The 19,422-nt window shown below is 39.3% G+C and overlaps 1 protein-coding gene across 1 annotated transcript in view; it reads left to right on the forward strand.

Moving 5' to 3' along the window:
• Nucleotides 1–9,208, forward strand: part of foxo6 (forkhead box O6) — a 43,310-nt gene extending 34,102 nt beyond the window's left edge. The window contains exon 2 of the mRNA XM_002939355.5: nt 5,247–9,208. Within this exon, the coding sequence (XP_002939401.1) occupies nt 5,247–6,614 (1,368 nt within the window). The 3' untranslated portion in view covers nt 6,615–9,208. The remainder of the gene's footprint in view (nt 1–5,246) is intronic.
• The last annotated feature ends 10,214 nt before the right edge of the window (nt 9,209–19,422 follow it).

Raw genomic sequence — 19,422 nt, forward strand, 5'->3', positions numbered from 1 at the left:
CAAGAGCAATTTCTTGACATTAAGGGGGCAGAGCTATGGTGTTCAGGGGGCACCAGGGTGTCACACCAAGGTTGGCAATTGATTTGTTTTTTGTCCAGGTTTCAGAAGCCAATACAGATTCAAAGAAAAAAAAAATCAGATATCCTACAGATCCTTGCAAATATGGGCCCTACAGCTGTATCAGAACAATTTATATGCTAAACCATGAACTTCTATTGTAGCAAGACAAAAGCTCGTATGCGCTTTATCCTTCATGGCCAGCTTGCATGTCAACAGTGATTGAATAATTGCTAGATAGGACTTTGGAAAATGATATGTCAAACTTAGCAAACTAATGAAAACTTAATTGTGTACACAGCCAGTAATTAGTATCTAGTGTATATTCATAGATTTTACTATAGTCAGGGGTAGTCCAAGTCAGTCGGCCACTGTAGGCTACCTGGCAGGCTACCTCGCCTCCTCCCACCCCCCTCCACTCCTGTGTGCTCATGTGTGATTATATTTTTGGAGAAGAGCACAGTCAAGGTGTCAGGGGGCAAAATATTTCAGTAGGGGTTGCACCCTAGGCGGTGCCCCTTCTGCCTACCCCTAGCTCTAGCTCTGACTACAGTACAGGTACATATTTTACATTATCCTTATGTACCTCTGAAAAATATGAACCATGAGTCATTGGTTTAAGAGAGAACTTTAGCAAAGCTCCTGCACAGTTCACACTTCCATGTACTTTGAAGGATTAACACCTGCATCAATGAGAATCTTGGTACCATTGTGATTGGATCATACCTTCTTACACCTGTCAGTTTCAGCTAACACCTAACTGAACAAGTTCAATGGAACCATTGTGATTGGATGTCTGTGACTCTACTACCATCAAGAGTTTAAATACCGGGGAATTCCCTACCAGTCATTTGAACTGAAGAAGCCACTCGGATGAGTGGTGAAACGTTTTCAAGAAAAACTCAGAAAAGTCCAGTTGTTTTAGACTTAATTCTACTAGATACTATTTATCATGCTGTGTAAAAAGTGGAGTGATGTTTTACTCCACTTTTTACACAGCGTGATAAATATCCCCCTATGTCAGTGATTCCCCACCAGTGGCTTGTGGGCAACACGTTACTCACAAACCCCTTGGATGTTGCTCTCAGTGCCCCCAAACCAGGTAGTTATTTTTGAATTAATGACTTGATGGCAAGTTTTGGTTGAAGACAAACTACCAAATAAAGTCTCCTGTGAGTTGATAGTGTGCATAGAGGCTGCCTAATAGCCAATCTTAGCCCTTGTTTGGCACCTCCGTTGGCTTTTATGATGCTTGTGTTGCTCTCCAAGTCTTTTTACATTTGACTGTGGCTCACGAGTAAGAAAGGTTGGGGACCCCTGCTCTAAGTAGATAATTAAATACATGAGGGTTGATTCCCGAAAGTGCGTTAAAATTGATGCTCAAAAAAACGCGCAATTTGCTAAAGTATTATCACATGCGTTAAGTCGCATATCGCGTGCGTTAAATACCGCATTGGGTTAATACTCACGCAGAAATAATACTAACGCATGATTCACAAACACTTAGACGTAGCGCACGTGCATTAATTAGCGCGCGTCACAAGTAGCTGCAACTAGCATACTTCTGTCAAGCCTTAAAGGACAAGGAAAGGTAAAATCTAAGAAACTTTATCAGAAAGGTCTACGTAAATACAGCCATAAGCACTCACAGAAAAGCTGCACTGAGTCCTCTATCAAAAGAAACACAGGATTTCTTGTTCCCTTTTTTGTAAACATGTTCTTGGGTATCAGACACAGGATTTCTTGTTCCTTTTTTTGTAAACATGTTCTTGGGTATCAGACACAGGATTTCTTGTTCCCTTTTTTGTAAACATGTTCTTGGGTATCAGACTTCCTCTATCAGAAAAATCCTTCATTCATGGCCAGAGTCTTTGCAGCTCTCTCCTGCTCCCCCTCCCATAATAATTCATAAAACTCACTCCCCCCACCCTTAGGAATGTGTAATCTGAGCTACAACAGCTAGAGCTGCAAGCAGGAAGCTACTTAAAATGGCAGCTGCAATCTTAAACAAGCAGAGAAAGCTTCTAGGGTTCTAGCTTTTTGCAGAATAAATATAGCATTCTAGGTGGCACTAATGTGGCAAATCTATTGGCAGTAAAATGCCAAAATAACTTTCCTTCTCCTTTAAGGCAATGGTTTTATGATGTTTTATGTTCAAGTTCCCCTTTGGAGGACAAAAGTTTTGTTAGGGTCCCCCCACCTTATAAGAAAGGGACTTCTACTGGCATACTGTCACTATAAAAAGCCTTCTTTAATTTTCCAAATAACTTTGTAATGCAAACGAAACGAAGAATTCTAGTTTGAGGCTTACCCACAGTGCAAGTCATGACTGATGTTTTGCAAAAAAGGAAGAGAGAAAGTCAAGTGGGTACAACCACTATAATTTAGCCATAGCGTCCCTTAACCCAATATCTTAAAGTTGCATCTAACATATAAAGGAACAGAAACACCAACAAATGAAAGTGTACAAAAGTAATTAATGTATTATTTACTATTGCCCTGCTTCAGAAACACTACTAGAGTTTATGTGTGACCATGGGGTCAGCCATTTAAGATGAATGAAAAGAAAAGGCACAGATTACTTAACAGATAACAGATAAGATGTGTAGATTACCATTGTATTCTACAGAGTTTATCTGTTATCTGCTAAAAATGTGCTGAAAAAGTAACCCTCAGCTTATACTTGAGTATATACAGCAGGGATCCCCAACCTTTTTCTACCCGTGAGCTACAATTAAATGTAAAAAAATGTTGGGGAGCAACACAAGCATGAAAAAATGTCCTAGGGGATGACCAGTAAGGGCTGTAATTGGTTATTTGATAGCCCGATGATGACTGGCAGACTACAGGAGGCTTTGCTTGACAGTACACATGGTCTTTATGCCCCAAATCTTGTCTTCTAGTCAGAAATTAAAAAATATAATCCTGCTTTGAGGCTACTGGGAGCAACATCAGAAGGGTTGGTGAGCAACATGTCGCTCACGAGCCACTGGTTGGGGATCACTGATATACAGTATATGGATTCGCAGATGCAATGCACTCTTTGCGCGCACCCAATCCCCCCCCCGGACGACCTTACATGCATGCAAGCGCGTGCGCACGGCATCATGCACGGCGCTGAACCATTAAGCGACGCACATGCACTGTTAGTGCTTCTGATTACAGAACCGATGGGACGAGCATCAAGTGCAGCACCGCGGCGCGCCATAATGGGGCGCACATACACTGTCAGTGCTTCTGATTACAGTACTACTGATACATGCGCATTATTTATGGCAAACTAGGAAGTTCGAGATGAAGTCGCTGCAATAGTTGGGGAAATGGGAACAACTATGTAACATGTAACATCGCAAGCATTGTTTTATTTATTTGTTGAGTATGCAAACTGCTACCATCCTCAATTCCTTAAGGGCAGATCTTTAGAAATAAAAAAGCTCCAATGATGCACTGTGCCCACTTAGGATTTGTAAGTAATTCTTTTTGGTAATGGAGATTCACTAATGATGGGAGCGCACACAGTGCACAGAACCGATGGGACGAGCAAAAAGCACACAGCAGGATGGCAAGTACTTGATAATTAGTATGGCAGCTTCCTTAGCCTTCCCAAACTTGCTTTTGTCTGCTGCTGTAGCATTTTTCTTTCCCTAAAGTTATCTATTATTTATTTATCTGTTATTTGATTATTGAAACTAAGCAGTAGCGGCTGCATTTCCCACCCTAGGCTTATACTCGAGTCAATAAGTTTTTCCAGTTTTCTTAGGTAAAATTAGGTACCTCGGCTTATATTCGGATCGGCTTATACTCGAGTATATATGGTAACCTGTGCCTTTTCTCCTTTTTCCCAGTTTGAATGGCTGTTCCCATGGCTACACAGCAGCTATAGGAGGGTTTCCAAAGCAAACACACGAATTTACCAGTGCAGGGCAATAGTACATTATGGGCCCGATTCACTAAAGTCCGAAATAAGGAGTGCTATTTATAGCATGCGTTAAAAATCTTATCACTTCTTATTTTTTGCTCGATTCACTAAAAGGACACTTGTATTAATTAAGAAGCGATGTTCTTGGCGTTATGGGCCCGATTCACTAAAGTCCGAAATAAGGAGTGCTATTTATAGCATGCGTTAAAAATCTTATCACTTCTTATTTTTCGCTCGATTCACTAAAAGGACACTTGTCATAATTATGAAGCGATGTTCTTGGCATTATTTATCTTACAATGACATATTTTAATGAAAAAAACTAAGCGTTATAGGGGCCGATTCACTAAAGGTCAATAACGCTTATCACATAGTTTTTTTCATTAAAAAGCATGCGATAATTAAGTACCGATTCATCAAAGTCATTTCGCATGTGTTAATCCGCATATCGCATGCACAAAAAAAACGCATTGCGTTAATTAGCGAATAGAAATAGTACTAACGCATGATTCACAAACACATATGAAGCGTTAAACGTGCAAAATATTGTGTTAATCTGTGTGAATATTAACCCTACTTGGGGCAGGCGGTACTTAAAGAAAATTGCGGTTTGTGAGCTATTGGCAACACAACATGGAGTTTGCAGTCGTATTTTTTCAAGTATATGTTGGCCCTAGAGTGATGCATCCTCCAGTTTTCAGGGAAATGGTGGTTTTCAGAAAGTAATGGTTACGTGCGTAATATATTGCGCTCTGCATAAAATATCGCGCGCTGCGTAATATCTTGTGCGCTGCGTAATATATTGCTTGAAAATATGTCATTGTAAGATAAATAATGCCAAGAACATCGCTTCTTAATTATGACAAGTGTCCTTTTAGTGAATCGAGTGAAAAATAAGAAGTGATAAGATTTTTAACGCATGCTATAAATAGCACTCCTTATTTCGGACTTTAGTGAATCGGGCCCAATAGATCCTATACCTGCACCTAAGTCCAGGTTGAAGGTCAGTTACAGTCAGATTTTGGGTGAATATGTATTCGCTGGAACAATTTCTGATACGCTGATATTTTCCTGTATCTGTGTTGATTTCATGAGCTAAGCGAGTCCTGGCCAAATGTTGGACTTTCAAGAGGGGCCCTAACCAAATGTTATACCTTCCAGGGGAACTTAAATGGGGAAGTTTGACAACTACTGATATAGACTATGTATAAAAAAAGTATTACAGAGTGAAGTATTTTTCTAACCCTATTAATTGCTTTTATATTTTTAGAACTCCATTCGACATAACCTTTCCCTCCACACACGATTTATCCGGGTGCAGAATGAAGGAACAGGAAAGAGTTCCTGGTGGATGCTTAATCCAGAAGGTGGTAAAACTGGAAAAACACCCAGGCGGAGGGCAGCTTCTATGGACAATGCAAATGGAAAATTTATTAGAATGAAAGGCAAGGCTGGGAAGAAGAAGCAGCAGGCGCAGTCAGCTCCAGAACGGACAGTGGAGGGCAGCCCCTCATCCCAGCATGCCAAGTGGTCAGAAAGTCCATCTTCCCATACCAGTGATGATTTTGAAGTCTGGGCTGAGTTCCACAGCAGGAGCAACCCTGCAGCAGGTAATATGAGTGGAAGACTTTCACCAATAATAGCTAACGATGAACCTGATGACTTGGAAGATGATGATGTGGCCCCCTCTTCACCTCTTATGTATCCAAGTCCCTCCAGTGCCCTTTCCCCCAGCAATCGCTGCTCAGTGGAAATGCCAAGGTTGGCAGAGCTGACTGGCACAATCGGACTAGGTGAAGGTTTAGCAGACCATCTTCTGGATGAGCTTCAGGATAGCTACCCTGTAGGCTCTGGTGCTGCTCTTCGTCATAGAAATACTGCATTCTCGTTTTCCACAAAGTGCCCAACACTGAGCCCACCTTCTGGGGCTTATTGTGGTTCCATCTACAGTCAGCCAGCCATGGGTATGATGAGACGGTTGCCAATGCAGACAATCCAGGAAAACAAGCAAGCTGTTTACCCTCCAGGAAGCACCTACAGGAATTCCTCAATCCAGGATCTTCTATCTGCCATGTCCTATGGCCACAAAGATAGTTTAGGGCAAAGTGATCCTGGGTTGACAAATGTGCTTGGGCCACAGCGCAGTCATAGGCAGAACATTGGTATGTTAGGGAATTGTGACTCTGGCCCAATGCCATATTCTACTGGCCTAATGAAGAGTCAAAGCTTATATCACCAATCAACACTAAACCACCACTGCTCTGTTAACAACAGTGCCTTAATCAGTGGAAGTGGACTGGTGAACAACTCTGAATCCTGTAGCTTAGTTTCAGCCCAGCACCACACCTATTTCAGCAGCCAGTCTGGAAATGGGAGTCTGATGGAAGGGCCCTACCAACCTACATACCATCATCATCACCACCATCCCCAGTTATACAACCAGGACAGATTCCCTACAGACCTAGATTTAGATATGTTTAATGGGACTTTGGAGTGTGATGTAGAGTCCATCATTCTTAATGACTTTATGGACAATGATGAGATGGATTTTAATTTTGACTCATCACTTCCACCTCAAGGTGGGTTCAACATGGCAGTTAATTCGCAGCCAGCCAATCAGAGTTGGGTACAAGGATAAACTTGAACCAGTATATATGTGTAGGGCTTTTTTGCACTGGTAGTTGGTTTTGAGATATCTCCCTAATCTGCATAAGGTACATGGACAATGATAAACCTACATATTAAGCTGTTAGGTTACTGTACATATCTAGTTTTTAAAACATCTGTTTTATTCTAAAAGTGTTTTATAGGAACAAATGCTAGACCTATCTCTTTTGGGATAAAGAGGTTTGGTGCTGCCTGATTTTGATAATTAAGTTGGTCAGGTACTGCCCAGTTCTCATTTAATCACAAAAACACTTTGGCCACAAGGGATCAAACGTTCATTAACTGGTATGGTGTCTCTCAAACAGAAAGCTATTATCAAAATGTCTTTATTGTGGAAAGAGGTATTCTAGTTTCTCTTGTATTAATACAACACATATGTAAGTTACTGTTTTACTCTAAAAATAGATCATAATTTGATGTTATGGTAGCACAGGCCATGATTTAAACCTCACTGAGTAAAAATATGCTAAATCTTGGGAATCATGTTGCTTTTAGATTGAAGTTCACCTTTTTCTTAATTCTAAAAAATCTTCAAGACACAGAAACTTTTCGAGGTAACTTCTCAGCCATAGTTTGTAGACACTGAGACTCCTTGCTTTTAACTGAGCAATCATTTTGCCAACACAGTCTCTATCAAGCAATAGTTGAAAGCTTCCTTAATATTTTGTGCATTGAAGCTTTTTTTGTACGTGAAAAATCTTTTTCCTAGACATTTTAACACTTTTTTTTTCAAGGCCCAATAATATTTCATCATTTTATCTATAATCAATACCTAAACTAAAAAAACAATAAGAACCCTCTTATCCCAAAAGACGTAGTGCTCAGTAAGGATCCTAAAATGTAAAGAAATGTACAGACCTCTCCACAGTCTTTAAACTATGTGTCCATGTAAGCTTATTCCTAATTCTAAGGTCTTTATTGTAAGGAAGTCTCTATATTTTCTTACCAGGTCTGTCTACTGAATTTGTATACAATGTTCATGTCACTGCAGAACAACATATTTAATAGGGCAGACAAAAAAAAACAAATCAAATTCCCATATGTAATATTTAGTCATTAGCTGTGGCCCCATTCATAATGAAACCATGTACTAGTCAACGTTGCAGGGCATTTACCAAAATGATAATGAGTTGGAAAAAAGTATGAGAATAGAATATTGGTAACTAAAGTTAAGTACTAATATTTATATGACTTAATACAAATTATTTATAGACCAAAATAATATTTTTATCAAAAAATGGAATTAAATGTGAAAAATGCACACTTTAGAGCACAACATTACCAGTACGCACCTACTACCTTTAGTCTAAATTTGAAAGTCATTATGTTTTCATTCAAATCCCGCCTAGTCATATATACCTGAACTAAATATCTACCAACAACTTTCTGTAATACAGTTCTAAATTTACCATACAGCTTGCCAGATCATTTTTAAATGATATATGGGAAATATAAATGTTATCTGATTTTCAGTCTCTTTAATATATTGTTTACATGTACTAATAATAAACCCTAAAGCTTCAATGAATAAAGGGGGGGTCACACTGTTTATGGCACTGATGTTTAATGCTTACCCTGTTAAATGTAACACTGTTCTTATGTCACGTTACTCTCCAGTGGGATAAATTAAGAAAAAGTTGCAGTCATAAGTGCAGCTGACAATCTAATGTAGTAAACACTGATTTAGTGTCCCATGGTCCCCTTGTGTCTGCACTAAGCTGCAGTTGGATAACTTGGGCAGACTGCGCTAATCACTACACTTACGACATTCTGTGGGTTACACATTCCCTGCAAATTTCAAATGTTGCTGTTTACATGTGTGTGTGGTTTTATTTCATATGCAGAATTTAATATATACAGAACTGTGTACATACAGAAGATATATTGTGAATTAATTTTATTTGTATACTTTCTTTTTTTGTTCTACGCACTCATAACATTTTATCCTCATGTTTTAAAGGACTGTTAATTTTTTTTGTAATGACCTCCATAGAAAATGATGGAGGCTGTGCAATTATGGCAGTGTGGGGGAAGGGGGAACAATTAAATATACCCTCCAGCATTGTGCCGTCTACAAATATGACTAATCCATAAAGTAAATTGAATTGAAATGTTATTTTTTTACACAATTTAATAATTTCTTGTTGTGGATGTAAAATGGAGGAATTGCAGTTTGAGGATGATGGTTATTGAGTTGGAAGCTACAAGGCTTACTCCTAATGTGCCTTATTGCACCTGGAAATGCCTTGTAGTATGTAACAAGTCTTAACAATGCCTTCTGTAACTGAACATGAGCTCTTTATCTATACATTGACAACAAACACTTGGCTCTGTATAACAATGCTGAGCATCAAAGCACTGCTTATAAAATAACTACAATGTATGATGGTGCTCAGGATTGCTATACAGAACTCCCTTGTACCCGTTATCCTCCTCACTGCGGTGTAAAGCGATTGTACTGTTTTTGAATGTGTTGTCGTAGTGCGTGGATTTTCAGATGTAACATAAACCTGTGTATACTGACTGTACAGAATATTTTCAGGAATAAAACTGTTTTAAATATTATATGTATGTGGTATTTAATGCTAGTATTAAACTACATCACAAATGTCAAAAAAGAGGTGACTGCATTCTGCATCCTAAGATGACTCAGATCGCCCCTGCTTGTTTCTATGTATATATGTATTTCTGCATATATATCTTATATTTAGATAGCAATGATTGTTTATACATTGCTTAAAGGTGGCCGTACACAGGCAAATTTTAGCTGCCGGTTTGGTAGCTTATCTGTCTGTGTATGGGCACCCCCAACAGGCTTACTGGACCGAGATCTGGCCTACAACTGGGCAGATCTTAATCAGGCAGGATTGATTTTCCATTGGATCGGGGACTGCATTTGAAGTGGCTATATATTCATGTATTGAAATAACTGAAGAAGAAATATGTACAGAAAATTGTATATTGCTGGAATATATAGGTGGAAGCCGGGATTATATATTTAAACAGAATAATGATAGTCAGTGGGGGAATCAACCTTTGCAAACAGTGAGCAGACAAGCAGAACAAACAAGTGATTTGGACATCTCATCATCTCTAGCTAGCACAAGAGCACTGTGTTATCAGCATTATTCTCCCATGCCTTTTATAGATCATCCAAGCATTTGGAGGAGAAGTTTTGAGGTTACACAATGCAGTCATTGCTAAAACATTAATATACCTAGAGTATAGGAACAATCCCTAAACACTGTTGCCCTATTTACAGCTATTTACTGTATGGTTTCTGCTTAACATATGTAATGTACACTACAAACAGTGTAAATGTAGTTAGATTTATATCACCCTCAGATTATATAAAAGTATCTAAAACACTTTTCAGACTGCTCATGTCTACTACCTACCCTTTGTTCCATGGCTTTGATTTGGCTCATAGATGTCAGGGATATCCATCAATTTCTACATTGAGGATTTAAATCCACTCAGTGGAGAATAGCTCAACAATTAGAATTAACACTCTCCAAAACACAGGTAAGTCAGTAACATGATTCCTTTCCCTTTTATTTATCCAAATATTAAACCTAAGTCACCCTTCATTCCAAGCTTTACATTGTTCATTTACACATGAAAGAGGAAAGAGAAAGGACAGTGCTGGCTGGGTTAAAACCAATTCATTCTATGTCCAAGACATGTGAGTATATATTATAGTATATATTTATAGTAAATATTGTTTGCTTTTTTAACTGTGCTGCATCTGTAATAGATTTTAGAAGTGCAAGCCATTTAGTTGCTGCCTTAAGATATCTTATTAGAGATCATGTGCCTGTGTGTCCATTTACATGGTGCATGTGGGTTCTGGTGATGCAAACCAACATTTCCTCTAATTTCTTTTAACCCATGTATGCAAAACACAGTTTTAGAAATATGATACAAGAAATCAAAATTTCACTAATCTTAATCACCCTGAAAAAAAGTATATGCAGCTTCTAACAGTTTTTTTCAAACCAGAAGAATCGGCCTCTATTCACTTACATACGTCACATTTTCAACTGAATGGTTATATTAAAGCTTATATTTTGTTTCTTTAAAATGATTTAATGCTTTCTCTCAGTTCTAACCTGTGCTATATTCCAGATATAATGTTTAACTACAGAATGTAAAACCTCAATAATAATAAATCAAAGGTGTGAAATTCAAAGTGGATAATTGTGCCTCCCATCCTCTATCACATGGGGCTCTCCCTTGATGTGAAAACTGAGTTGCAGTGTTAATACTGACAAGGGAAGGCCCCTGGAGACCCTGATGCACTGAGCTGCGGCAACAACTTAGTGCATGAAGATAAAGAAGGGGAAGGCCAAATGCTGCCCATCTTTTTGTTTGTTTGTTGCAAAATAAATTTATGACAGATATGATGCCTTAACAGTCTTTTTCTATTTATTTATTATGTATATATATATATCTATATAATTTACAGCAGCCCTCTGGCATTTACCAGAATCCACCGATTGCCAGTCCAGGCCTGTATATATATATATATATGTGTGTGTGGGAGATTCCATGCATGGAAATAGTATATATATACTGCAGAAATCTTTTACTCCAACAAACTGTGCTGTCCAGTGGGCATTTTATCATGAAAATGTTTCCCAGGCTGTACAGAGAAGTGTGTTTTGAACTAAAGCTATCTGCCAAACATCAAAGTATAATCATTTGCTCAGAAAGGAAATCCACACAAAACCATTGTTTAACACAAATTTGCCAGTTAACATCCATCACTGGCTGTTATCCCTCTAAGGAGAAAGACAAGGGTTATATCTTCTCACCTGCCAATGCATCACCAGCATTTGGGCCTGTCTTGTTCCTGAATCCTATAGTCGGATTCTGAGCTGGCAATGGATCCTTGATGGCTAACTACTCATACAAATGCTCTGCATTTTAAGCTTAAATGTGTACTTGACTGCATCATCACAGTGTGTTTGAGGGATATTACTCATTTGCCAATTAGCATCACTGATGTAGAATCACAGAGAGAATTATATAATTAAATAAATGAAACACTGGAAGGCATTCTGCATTTACCTGGGGAGGTGCTAACCTGCTCTAAAGTACTGGCCATTACTGAGGCGTCAATGCTGCAAGCAGCTTCATTATTAACAGTGGAGCACCAAACATAATACATGTATATGCATTGTGTATACTACTGAGGAATAGCTATGCTAGTATAAATGGTATCAGTAAAGGCTATGAAAAACCTAGGGAAGTACCCCCACTATATGGAGCTCCATTCATGCTCCCAATGTGCAAACACAACCCCAATACTATCATAACATGCCCCCCAGATTCCTACAAAATTCTTCCTGCTAGCAGTTGGGTATATAACAAAAGGACGTCTATGGTTAATGATAAGAAAGGTTGCCTGACAGAAAATGATTGCTCAGGCGAGGTTACAGGCAAGATGAGACTCTTAAACCTGTATATACTTTAGGTGAATTAAAACAAAGAGAAAATATTGACACCTCTCTCTCATCTTAATATTTCCATTAGACATATCGATGTGAAATAAAAAAAATAAAGGTATAGTGGGCCTTTATTTATAAATATTATATTTAATACTGATAATTAAAAGGAATGCTGAAATCACTTAGCCTTTTTATTCTAATGCCATAAATTTGATATTGTGATAAAATTTGATATGGCTATTATTGAAAAGTGGATAAATACAAGAAGGCACTTGTGTCATGGACCATTAGGGCCAGGTAGATCAGGGATCCTAAGACAAAATGGGCAGGATTCCTTGCAAGTTCTCACAGCACTGAGGAAGGGATAAGTAAGGGAACACATATATAGATATTCAAATTCAAGACTGCGCTTATATTGTTTTATTCCAGTATGGTGTACACTTTTATCGAAAAAGGTAATGGCCCTATAAACCTTTTTTAAAGCCTGAAGTGTATTTTTTTTTCATTGTTGAAACATAGCGAATGAGGACTACAGACTGTCTTCTGATAATTATTGTGTTTCAGATCTCAAAAAGTAATGTGGTCCTTTCAGGCATTTTCTTTCCTTGTTTATTAATTAAGTGAAAATAGCCCCCATCTGTGATCAGCTTGCAGGGTCTGATTCCCGTTTAATCACACAGCTCCATCTGGTAATGTGCAGATTCTTCCTCCACAGAAGCCCATATGCTCTGAGGATTCATGCTCCAGGAATTGGGGCAACGCATTATCAGGGTGCATATGAGTGAGACAGTAATGAGAGGGTGAGACAGCAATAAATTCTTCTTCCAGAAGCAGGCAGACTTAGTGACACCCCAGGCTAACTTTGTTATATGCAGCAAATCCCAAGTACAGACATAGCTTTATGCTGTGTAAGGAGCATAGTTAAAAACTAAACCAAAATATAATTTATTTAGCATCCTTGTTTTAAAAGGAAACTATAGCAAATTTTTATATGCTAAGTAAAGCTTCCCAAAAGTCTTCTGTGTCCTTTTTAGAAAAAAGGATACGTGTATTCTTGCTGTTTTCTACTTTCTATCTTTGCCTCCTTCCAGTTTCTTTCTCTGCCTGCTGTGTGTAAGGAAGTTCCTTGATATACTCTCTGTGTTTTTGTCACCTTAGGAATCCTAGTTACAAGGCTGGTGATGTACCCTCATCCTTGATGTGGGGCAATTTATATATGTGCCCAGCACCAGGTTTTGCTTTTGTACTCAAACCGCTGGCACCCTCTTTAAATATCTTTTCTAGCACACACATATGTGCCACCCTCTTCCTGGATAGCTAAATTCACTTTGCTAGCTCAGCTCTACTATCTCACACAGGGCAAGAGTTAGAGAAGAAGGGTCCCTAGCAATGCAAGAAGACTGGGGGCCACACAATTAGCAGGAAAAACATTTGACCAGCTTTGGCCTTCCAGCTGTTGTTCCATCTCATCTCCTCCTAGAATGACTAATGGTTATTGGCTATTTGGTAGCATCTATGTGGACTGGCAGCCTATATGAGGCTCTGTTTGGCAGTACATCTGTTTTTTTCCAACCAAAACTTGCCTTCAAGTCAGGGATTCAAAAATAAGCACCTCCTTTAAGGCCACAGGAAGCAAGATCCAAAGGGTTGGTGAGCAACATGTTGTTAGAGAGCCATTGGTTGGGGATCACTGTATCTTTGTGGCTGATGCTGGAGGCACAAAGATTTGCACCAGGTAGTTAATTTCATGCAGTTTTGACCAGGCATCTTAGGGCAGTACATCCTTTCTCTTACATGCCATTCAATAGGTGTGGTGACAAGTACCTCAAGGTGTAACGTACAAAGGAAGCCTTATACTTAACACGTGCTTAAGGTGTATAAACAAGTGTTGGATATGAATAAATGCAATGCTAATTCATAGAAATAATTTAACATTTTAGGTGTAAATGAATTTGTCTTGTAACATTTTAGCAAGAAAGATGTAATTCCACATAAGCTAGCTGAATGATCTCCACTTTTGTGCCTGCTGTTGATGCTTACCTAGCTATCTGCCAAAATAATTTTCTGTGGCAAACTGCAGTCGTTCCTCAGTGCACCTTTGTAGGCGCTAAGTGTGATGATGAAAAAAATTATTCCCAGAGATACTTTCCCTTTAAAATTGCCAAGTGAAACAGCCAATGAAGAGATTGCTATTAGACAGCAATATGTGCTTATGGAAGGTGATAAGTGCTCTGAGAAAAACTTGTTTCCCACTGACACTTTTATTGTTGTTTTAAGAAAAAATCTTTCTGGTTGGTATCTTTGTCCTTACATGCCCTTCCATAGCCTCTAAAAGCATTTAGCAAAAGGCAGATTAAAGGAACAATAAGGTCCCTTGAACTTAATAATGTTATGAAGATAATGACCCCATATGATATGGCTCATGCTACTTGAAATATATGTGTGGGGGTATAAACATGTGGGTGTTTGTGCATTTAATGTAAAGGGATGTATTTAAAAGATTTACATTTTAATAGCTAAAAATAAATGGAAAAAATCACATATATATATATATATATATATACAATATATATTTATATTTAAACTTCCTGTTCGCATCCTGACAATGGTCTCTTGAGGATCGAAACACGTCCATTTCTGCATAACTGTTCTTGTGATGGAGTAAAGATTTTGTTTTTCACAACACTATGGGGCAGATTTACTAATCCAAGAACGGTCCGAAGGCGTCTGAATGTGTTTTTTTTTCGTAATGATCGGTATTTTTGCGACTTTTTAGTTGCCGTCGCAACTTTTTCGTATGTTCTACGACTTTTTCGCCGCCAGCGCGACTTTTTCGTCGCCCGTCGCGAAAAAATCGTATTGGTTTTTCCGCCGTTTACGATCTCTGAATATGAAAAAATCGCGACACCAACGAAATAATTTTCGTTTCCAATCCGAATTTTTGCCATTTGGGATTCGAATTCGTGCTTTGGTAAATCTGCCCCTATGAGTGCTTCCATCTTTTCTATATATATATATATATATATATATATATATATATATATATATATATATTTATTTATATATACTCTCATATAGTATAGTTACACTAGACGAATAAACATTTTTAGTTTTACCATTCAGTTATTTGTATTTGACCCCATCAGACCACAACAAGGTAGATATTTGTGTCTAACCACTTGCTACAAGCCAGCACTACTCTCTACGTCTGCATGCATGCTGAAACACCATTTTTCTACTGTGCTGTTTTCAGGATACTTGACTGTCCAACATTTTCTTCTGAAACCAAAGGTAGTTGGTCCTTGCTTTGCTGCCATAACAGCATTTACTCTCCTGGGAAGGATTTCCACTAGATGCTGGAACATTATTGAAAGGATTTACTTCCATTTAGCCTCAACAGCTTAAGTAAGATTGTGTACCGATGTTGTCAAATTCTTCCTCACCCTCACACCACATCTCTGCAAACCTAAAGATATAAGGGTCATTAACATAGCAGAACACAGTGTAAAAAATGCAAATAAAAGGCCTTTGCACTTGTACACACTGCGTTCTGCTCCTGCGAAATGGCCAGAGGCCTCTGCTCTTTGTTTCAGCACTTACAGGATGTATGAAAAAACAGAAGTATGATGTATAAAAATACATTTTTTCTAAACCAGTTTTCTATTGATTTTGCTTTGCACATTGGAAGATTGTTATGCTGAAACCAGAAAGGGTCTTGCCCAAACTGTAGTCATACAGTAGGAAGCATTATGAAGAATATTAAAGTTTGAGGGGTCATTTACATTTAAGATACAGCATGCAAAGTGAAAGAAAAGTACACAATTGGCAATTTTATTGCACTTTGCACACTGCATTTTGCCTTCGCTGAATGACTGCTGCCCTTTGCGCTTCATTTTGAGCATAAAATAGCTAACCTGCCCCAAAATACACACTGACTGTGTTAGTCTTCCTGCTTTATTGGTGAGGAGCAGGAGGAGGGGAAGCACGTTTGTGTACCCCCAATTTGCACATCATTCAGATAAGCAAGTAAGGGAGCAGCAGGAGGCATAACCCGCAATGGGGACCTCAGACTAGCCCCTTGAATAGAGCACTGTTTGCTTTAGGCTGCATTGTATCCAAGAAGGGTGGACAGGGGAAGGCATGTAAGGGTTGGCCATGGGGCACGAGGAGCAGAATGCAGCTTTCTTTGGGGCACAATTGCTTTCTAGATGAGCACTAAGGGTGCACTCCTGAGCACCTTTGCATTCTCATTCAAGCAGGTAGTTTTTTTTCATGGCATGCCCAAACAAAGACACTTCTACCGGGCTGCTAGATAGTTAAGTGAGATTCATCATTTCTTGAACACTTTTACACTACTTTAGAGTCCAATTGTGGCGACGTTTTTACAACTACACACAACGCTTGGCATCACTATGCATTGTGCATGGTGATGTTAGGCTTGTGTGTTACAAATCTGAAGTTTAAATAGTTAGTCTAGCTCAGTGCTGTCCAACTGGTGGCCCTTGGGCCACATGTGACCCGTGACCCCCCCTCTTTGTGGCCCCCCGCCTGTCTGGCAGCTTTGATGGCTTACCTTTGTGTAAGCTTTAAATGGTATCAGTACTGAGATTAACTGGCCCCTGCGTGGTTCACACCTCAGATTCAGGCTGTAATCCCCCTGTATTGTTTAAACATGTAATCCCCTGTACTAATCACACTTTTTATTTAACACTTTATGTACTGTGTATGGCACACACAGGCAGCATTGGGCAGATAGAGCATGGCACACACAGGCAGCATAGGGCAGGCAGAGTATGGAAAACACAGGCAGGGTAGGCCAGCCAGAGTATGGCACACACAGGCAGCGTAGGGCAGACAGAGTATGGCACACACAGGCAGTGTAGGGCAGGCAGAGTATGGCACACACAGGCAGCATAGGGCAGGCAGAGTATGGCACACACTGGCAAGGTAGGGCAGGCAGAGTATGGCACACACAGGCAGATAATGGCAGGCAGAGCATGGCACACACAGGCAGGGTAGGGCAGGCAGAGTATGGCACACACAGGCAGCATAGGACAGACAGAGCCTGACACACACAGACAGCTAAGGGCAGGCAGAGCATGGCACGCACAGGCAGCATAGGGCAGGCAGGATATGGCACACACAGGCAGCATGGGGCAGGCAGAGTACTGCCTGTGTGTGACATACTCTGCCTGCCCTATGCTGCCTGTGGGAGGTGAACCTGGCAGGGGTTTGTTCTGGGAGTTTGTTAGCAGTTGGAAATAGCCATTAAAGGGTCCCTAAGGTGTGTAATTATCTGCTGGGGGTTGATGTGCTATCCACAGGGGAGGAGGCATATAGATTTAAGGGTGTGCCTTAATATGACATAATATAATTCTTTCACATATGAATGATGGTTGATATCCCCACAGTGGGTGTGGTTTAAAAAGGGGGAGTGGTAAAAACTGACTTCCATTAGCGGCCCTCCACTATATATTCTAGAGAAATTCCCCCCCTCAGCACCACAGAAGTTGGACAGCACTGGTCTAGCTGATAGCAGTTTTCTTTTTATTTTGTGGACAATGGGAGTAGTGCCACAATATCTAAGGACCCAATATTATTTGTCAGTCTAGCTGGCCCAAGTAGTTTCAATAATCAGGCTGCAGCCCTTTATGTATTATTCTGTCTGAATATGTCACTGTAATTCAATACGTAAATAGGAGATATGAGGAGCAGCTCCTATTTATTAACTTAATAACATAGATTTGAAAATTTACAACATATAAAACACTTGTGCCCTGCACTATGTGTTTTTCATTAGCAGTGTCTATTAAAAGATAGGAAAGGTCTCATCACCATATACTTGCATGTGTATATTTTTTATAGATGAAACACATCACTGTTAGAGGGTTTAATACTCAGGTGATACAGGATAAGCAGATGGAAAACCAGGGTACAGTGTTAGCAGAATGAGGCTGGTTTTGTCCTGGAAATACATTTCATGCTATTTATTCTCTGGCCTAAACCATTTTTTTCTGTTTTGCCTCTTCAGAATTAATGGATTTATTCATGAATAAATCATTATCAGTGAGACTCTGGATGCTGAGGTGTTAACCCCTTGAGCTTTAACAGTATATTTTCAACACTCACAGCCACAAAGTAGTTAAATCTCTAATCCTCCCACCTCATTTAGGGCAGTCTATAATGAATCTGTTTGTGTGTTATTAATCAGCCAGTGTATGGATATGGAGAGAGAATATAGGAAAGCAGATATAAAAGAAAAAAGAGGGTCTCGTGGACCATTAAAGCCAGAGACAACTAATTAATTAGCATAAATAAACATGAAATTATTGATTAACTGATCAGATACAATGAACAGGCTATTGATTACATAGACCAAAGGATCACAACAAAGACATGCATGATGAATCAAGAAGAATTATATTACTAGAAATAACAGGATAGTAAAAAAAGGGTTATTACAAGTTGTAAAGATGTTTGTGAGGAATGTTTGGGATAGAAAGAAATATGATGAAGAGAATGTGAGAATGGAGGAGCGCTCAGATATTGGAGGGGGATAAATAAACAGGACATGTTTTAAGGTAATACAATGAAGAAGGTGAAAGATAAAGAGGGGACCATAAAAAACAAGGGAATGAGGAAAGAATGTCAGAAGCACTGGATGTGACACACAAATAAATGTGCAATAAATAATGGAGAGGAATAGAGAGAGAGGAAATGTAAAGAGAGACACTTGGATCTATGTGCAGTGGCTAAAGGGAGTGGAAGTGACAGGATGCCGGGTATGAGGAGAAATGAAGGAGAAATTATGCTTGAGAGAAATTATAGCTGCAGCATCTGTAAATAAGTGACACCAGGCCTGTAAGAGAAGTGAGCATGGTGAAAAGGGTGAGACTGATGAGGTGTATGAGAGAAATGAGGTTATAATCTGCATAATTGGGAAGGGCATGGGAGATGTTAGGACAAGAAGATGTGAAAGTGAAGAGTTATATGAGATGGGCAGACGTGGGATAAAAGAATGCTTATGGGAACGTGATGTTGAGAGAAAGGGAAAGGTGGCAGTGAGGTGTGTGTAAAAAGTTGGAAAGATGACTGGGGGCATGTAAGATAAATAGGATACATGAGAGAAATATAGGCTTTTGGGTGAGTGAAAGAAATGAGGGCACTGGAAGGAAGAGAGATGAGGGCACTGGAAGGAAGATAGACGAGGGCACTGGAAGGAAGAGAGATGAGGGCACTGGAAGGAAGATAGACAAGGGCACTGGAAGGAAGAGAGATGAGGGCACTGGAAGGAAGATAGACAAGGGCACTGGAAGGAAGAGAGAC

Source organism: Xenopus tropicalis, chromosome 2 (genome assembly GCF_000004195.4).
Source record: "Xenopus tropicalis strain Nigerian chromosome 2, UCB_Xtro_10.0, whole genome shotgun sequence".
In the NCBI taxonomy this organism is placed as follows: domain Eukaryota; kingdom Metazoa; phylum Chordata; class Amphibia; order Anura; family Pipidae; genus Xenopus; species Xenopus tropicalis.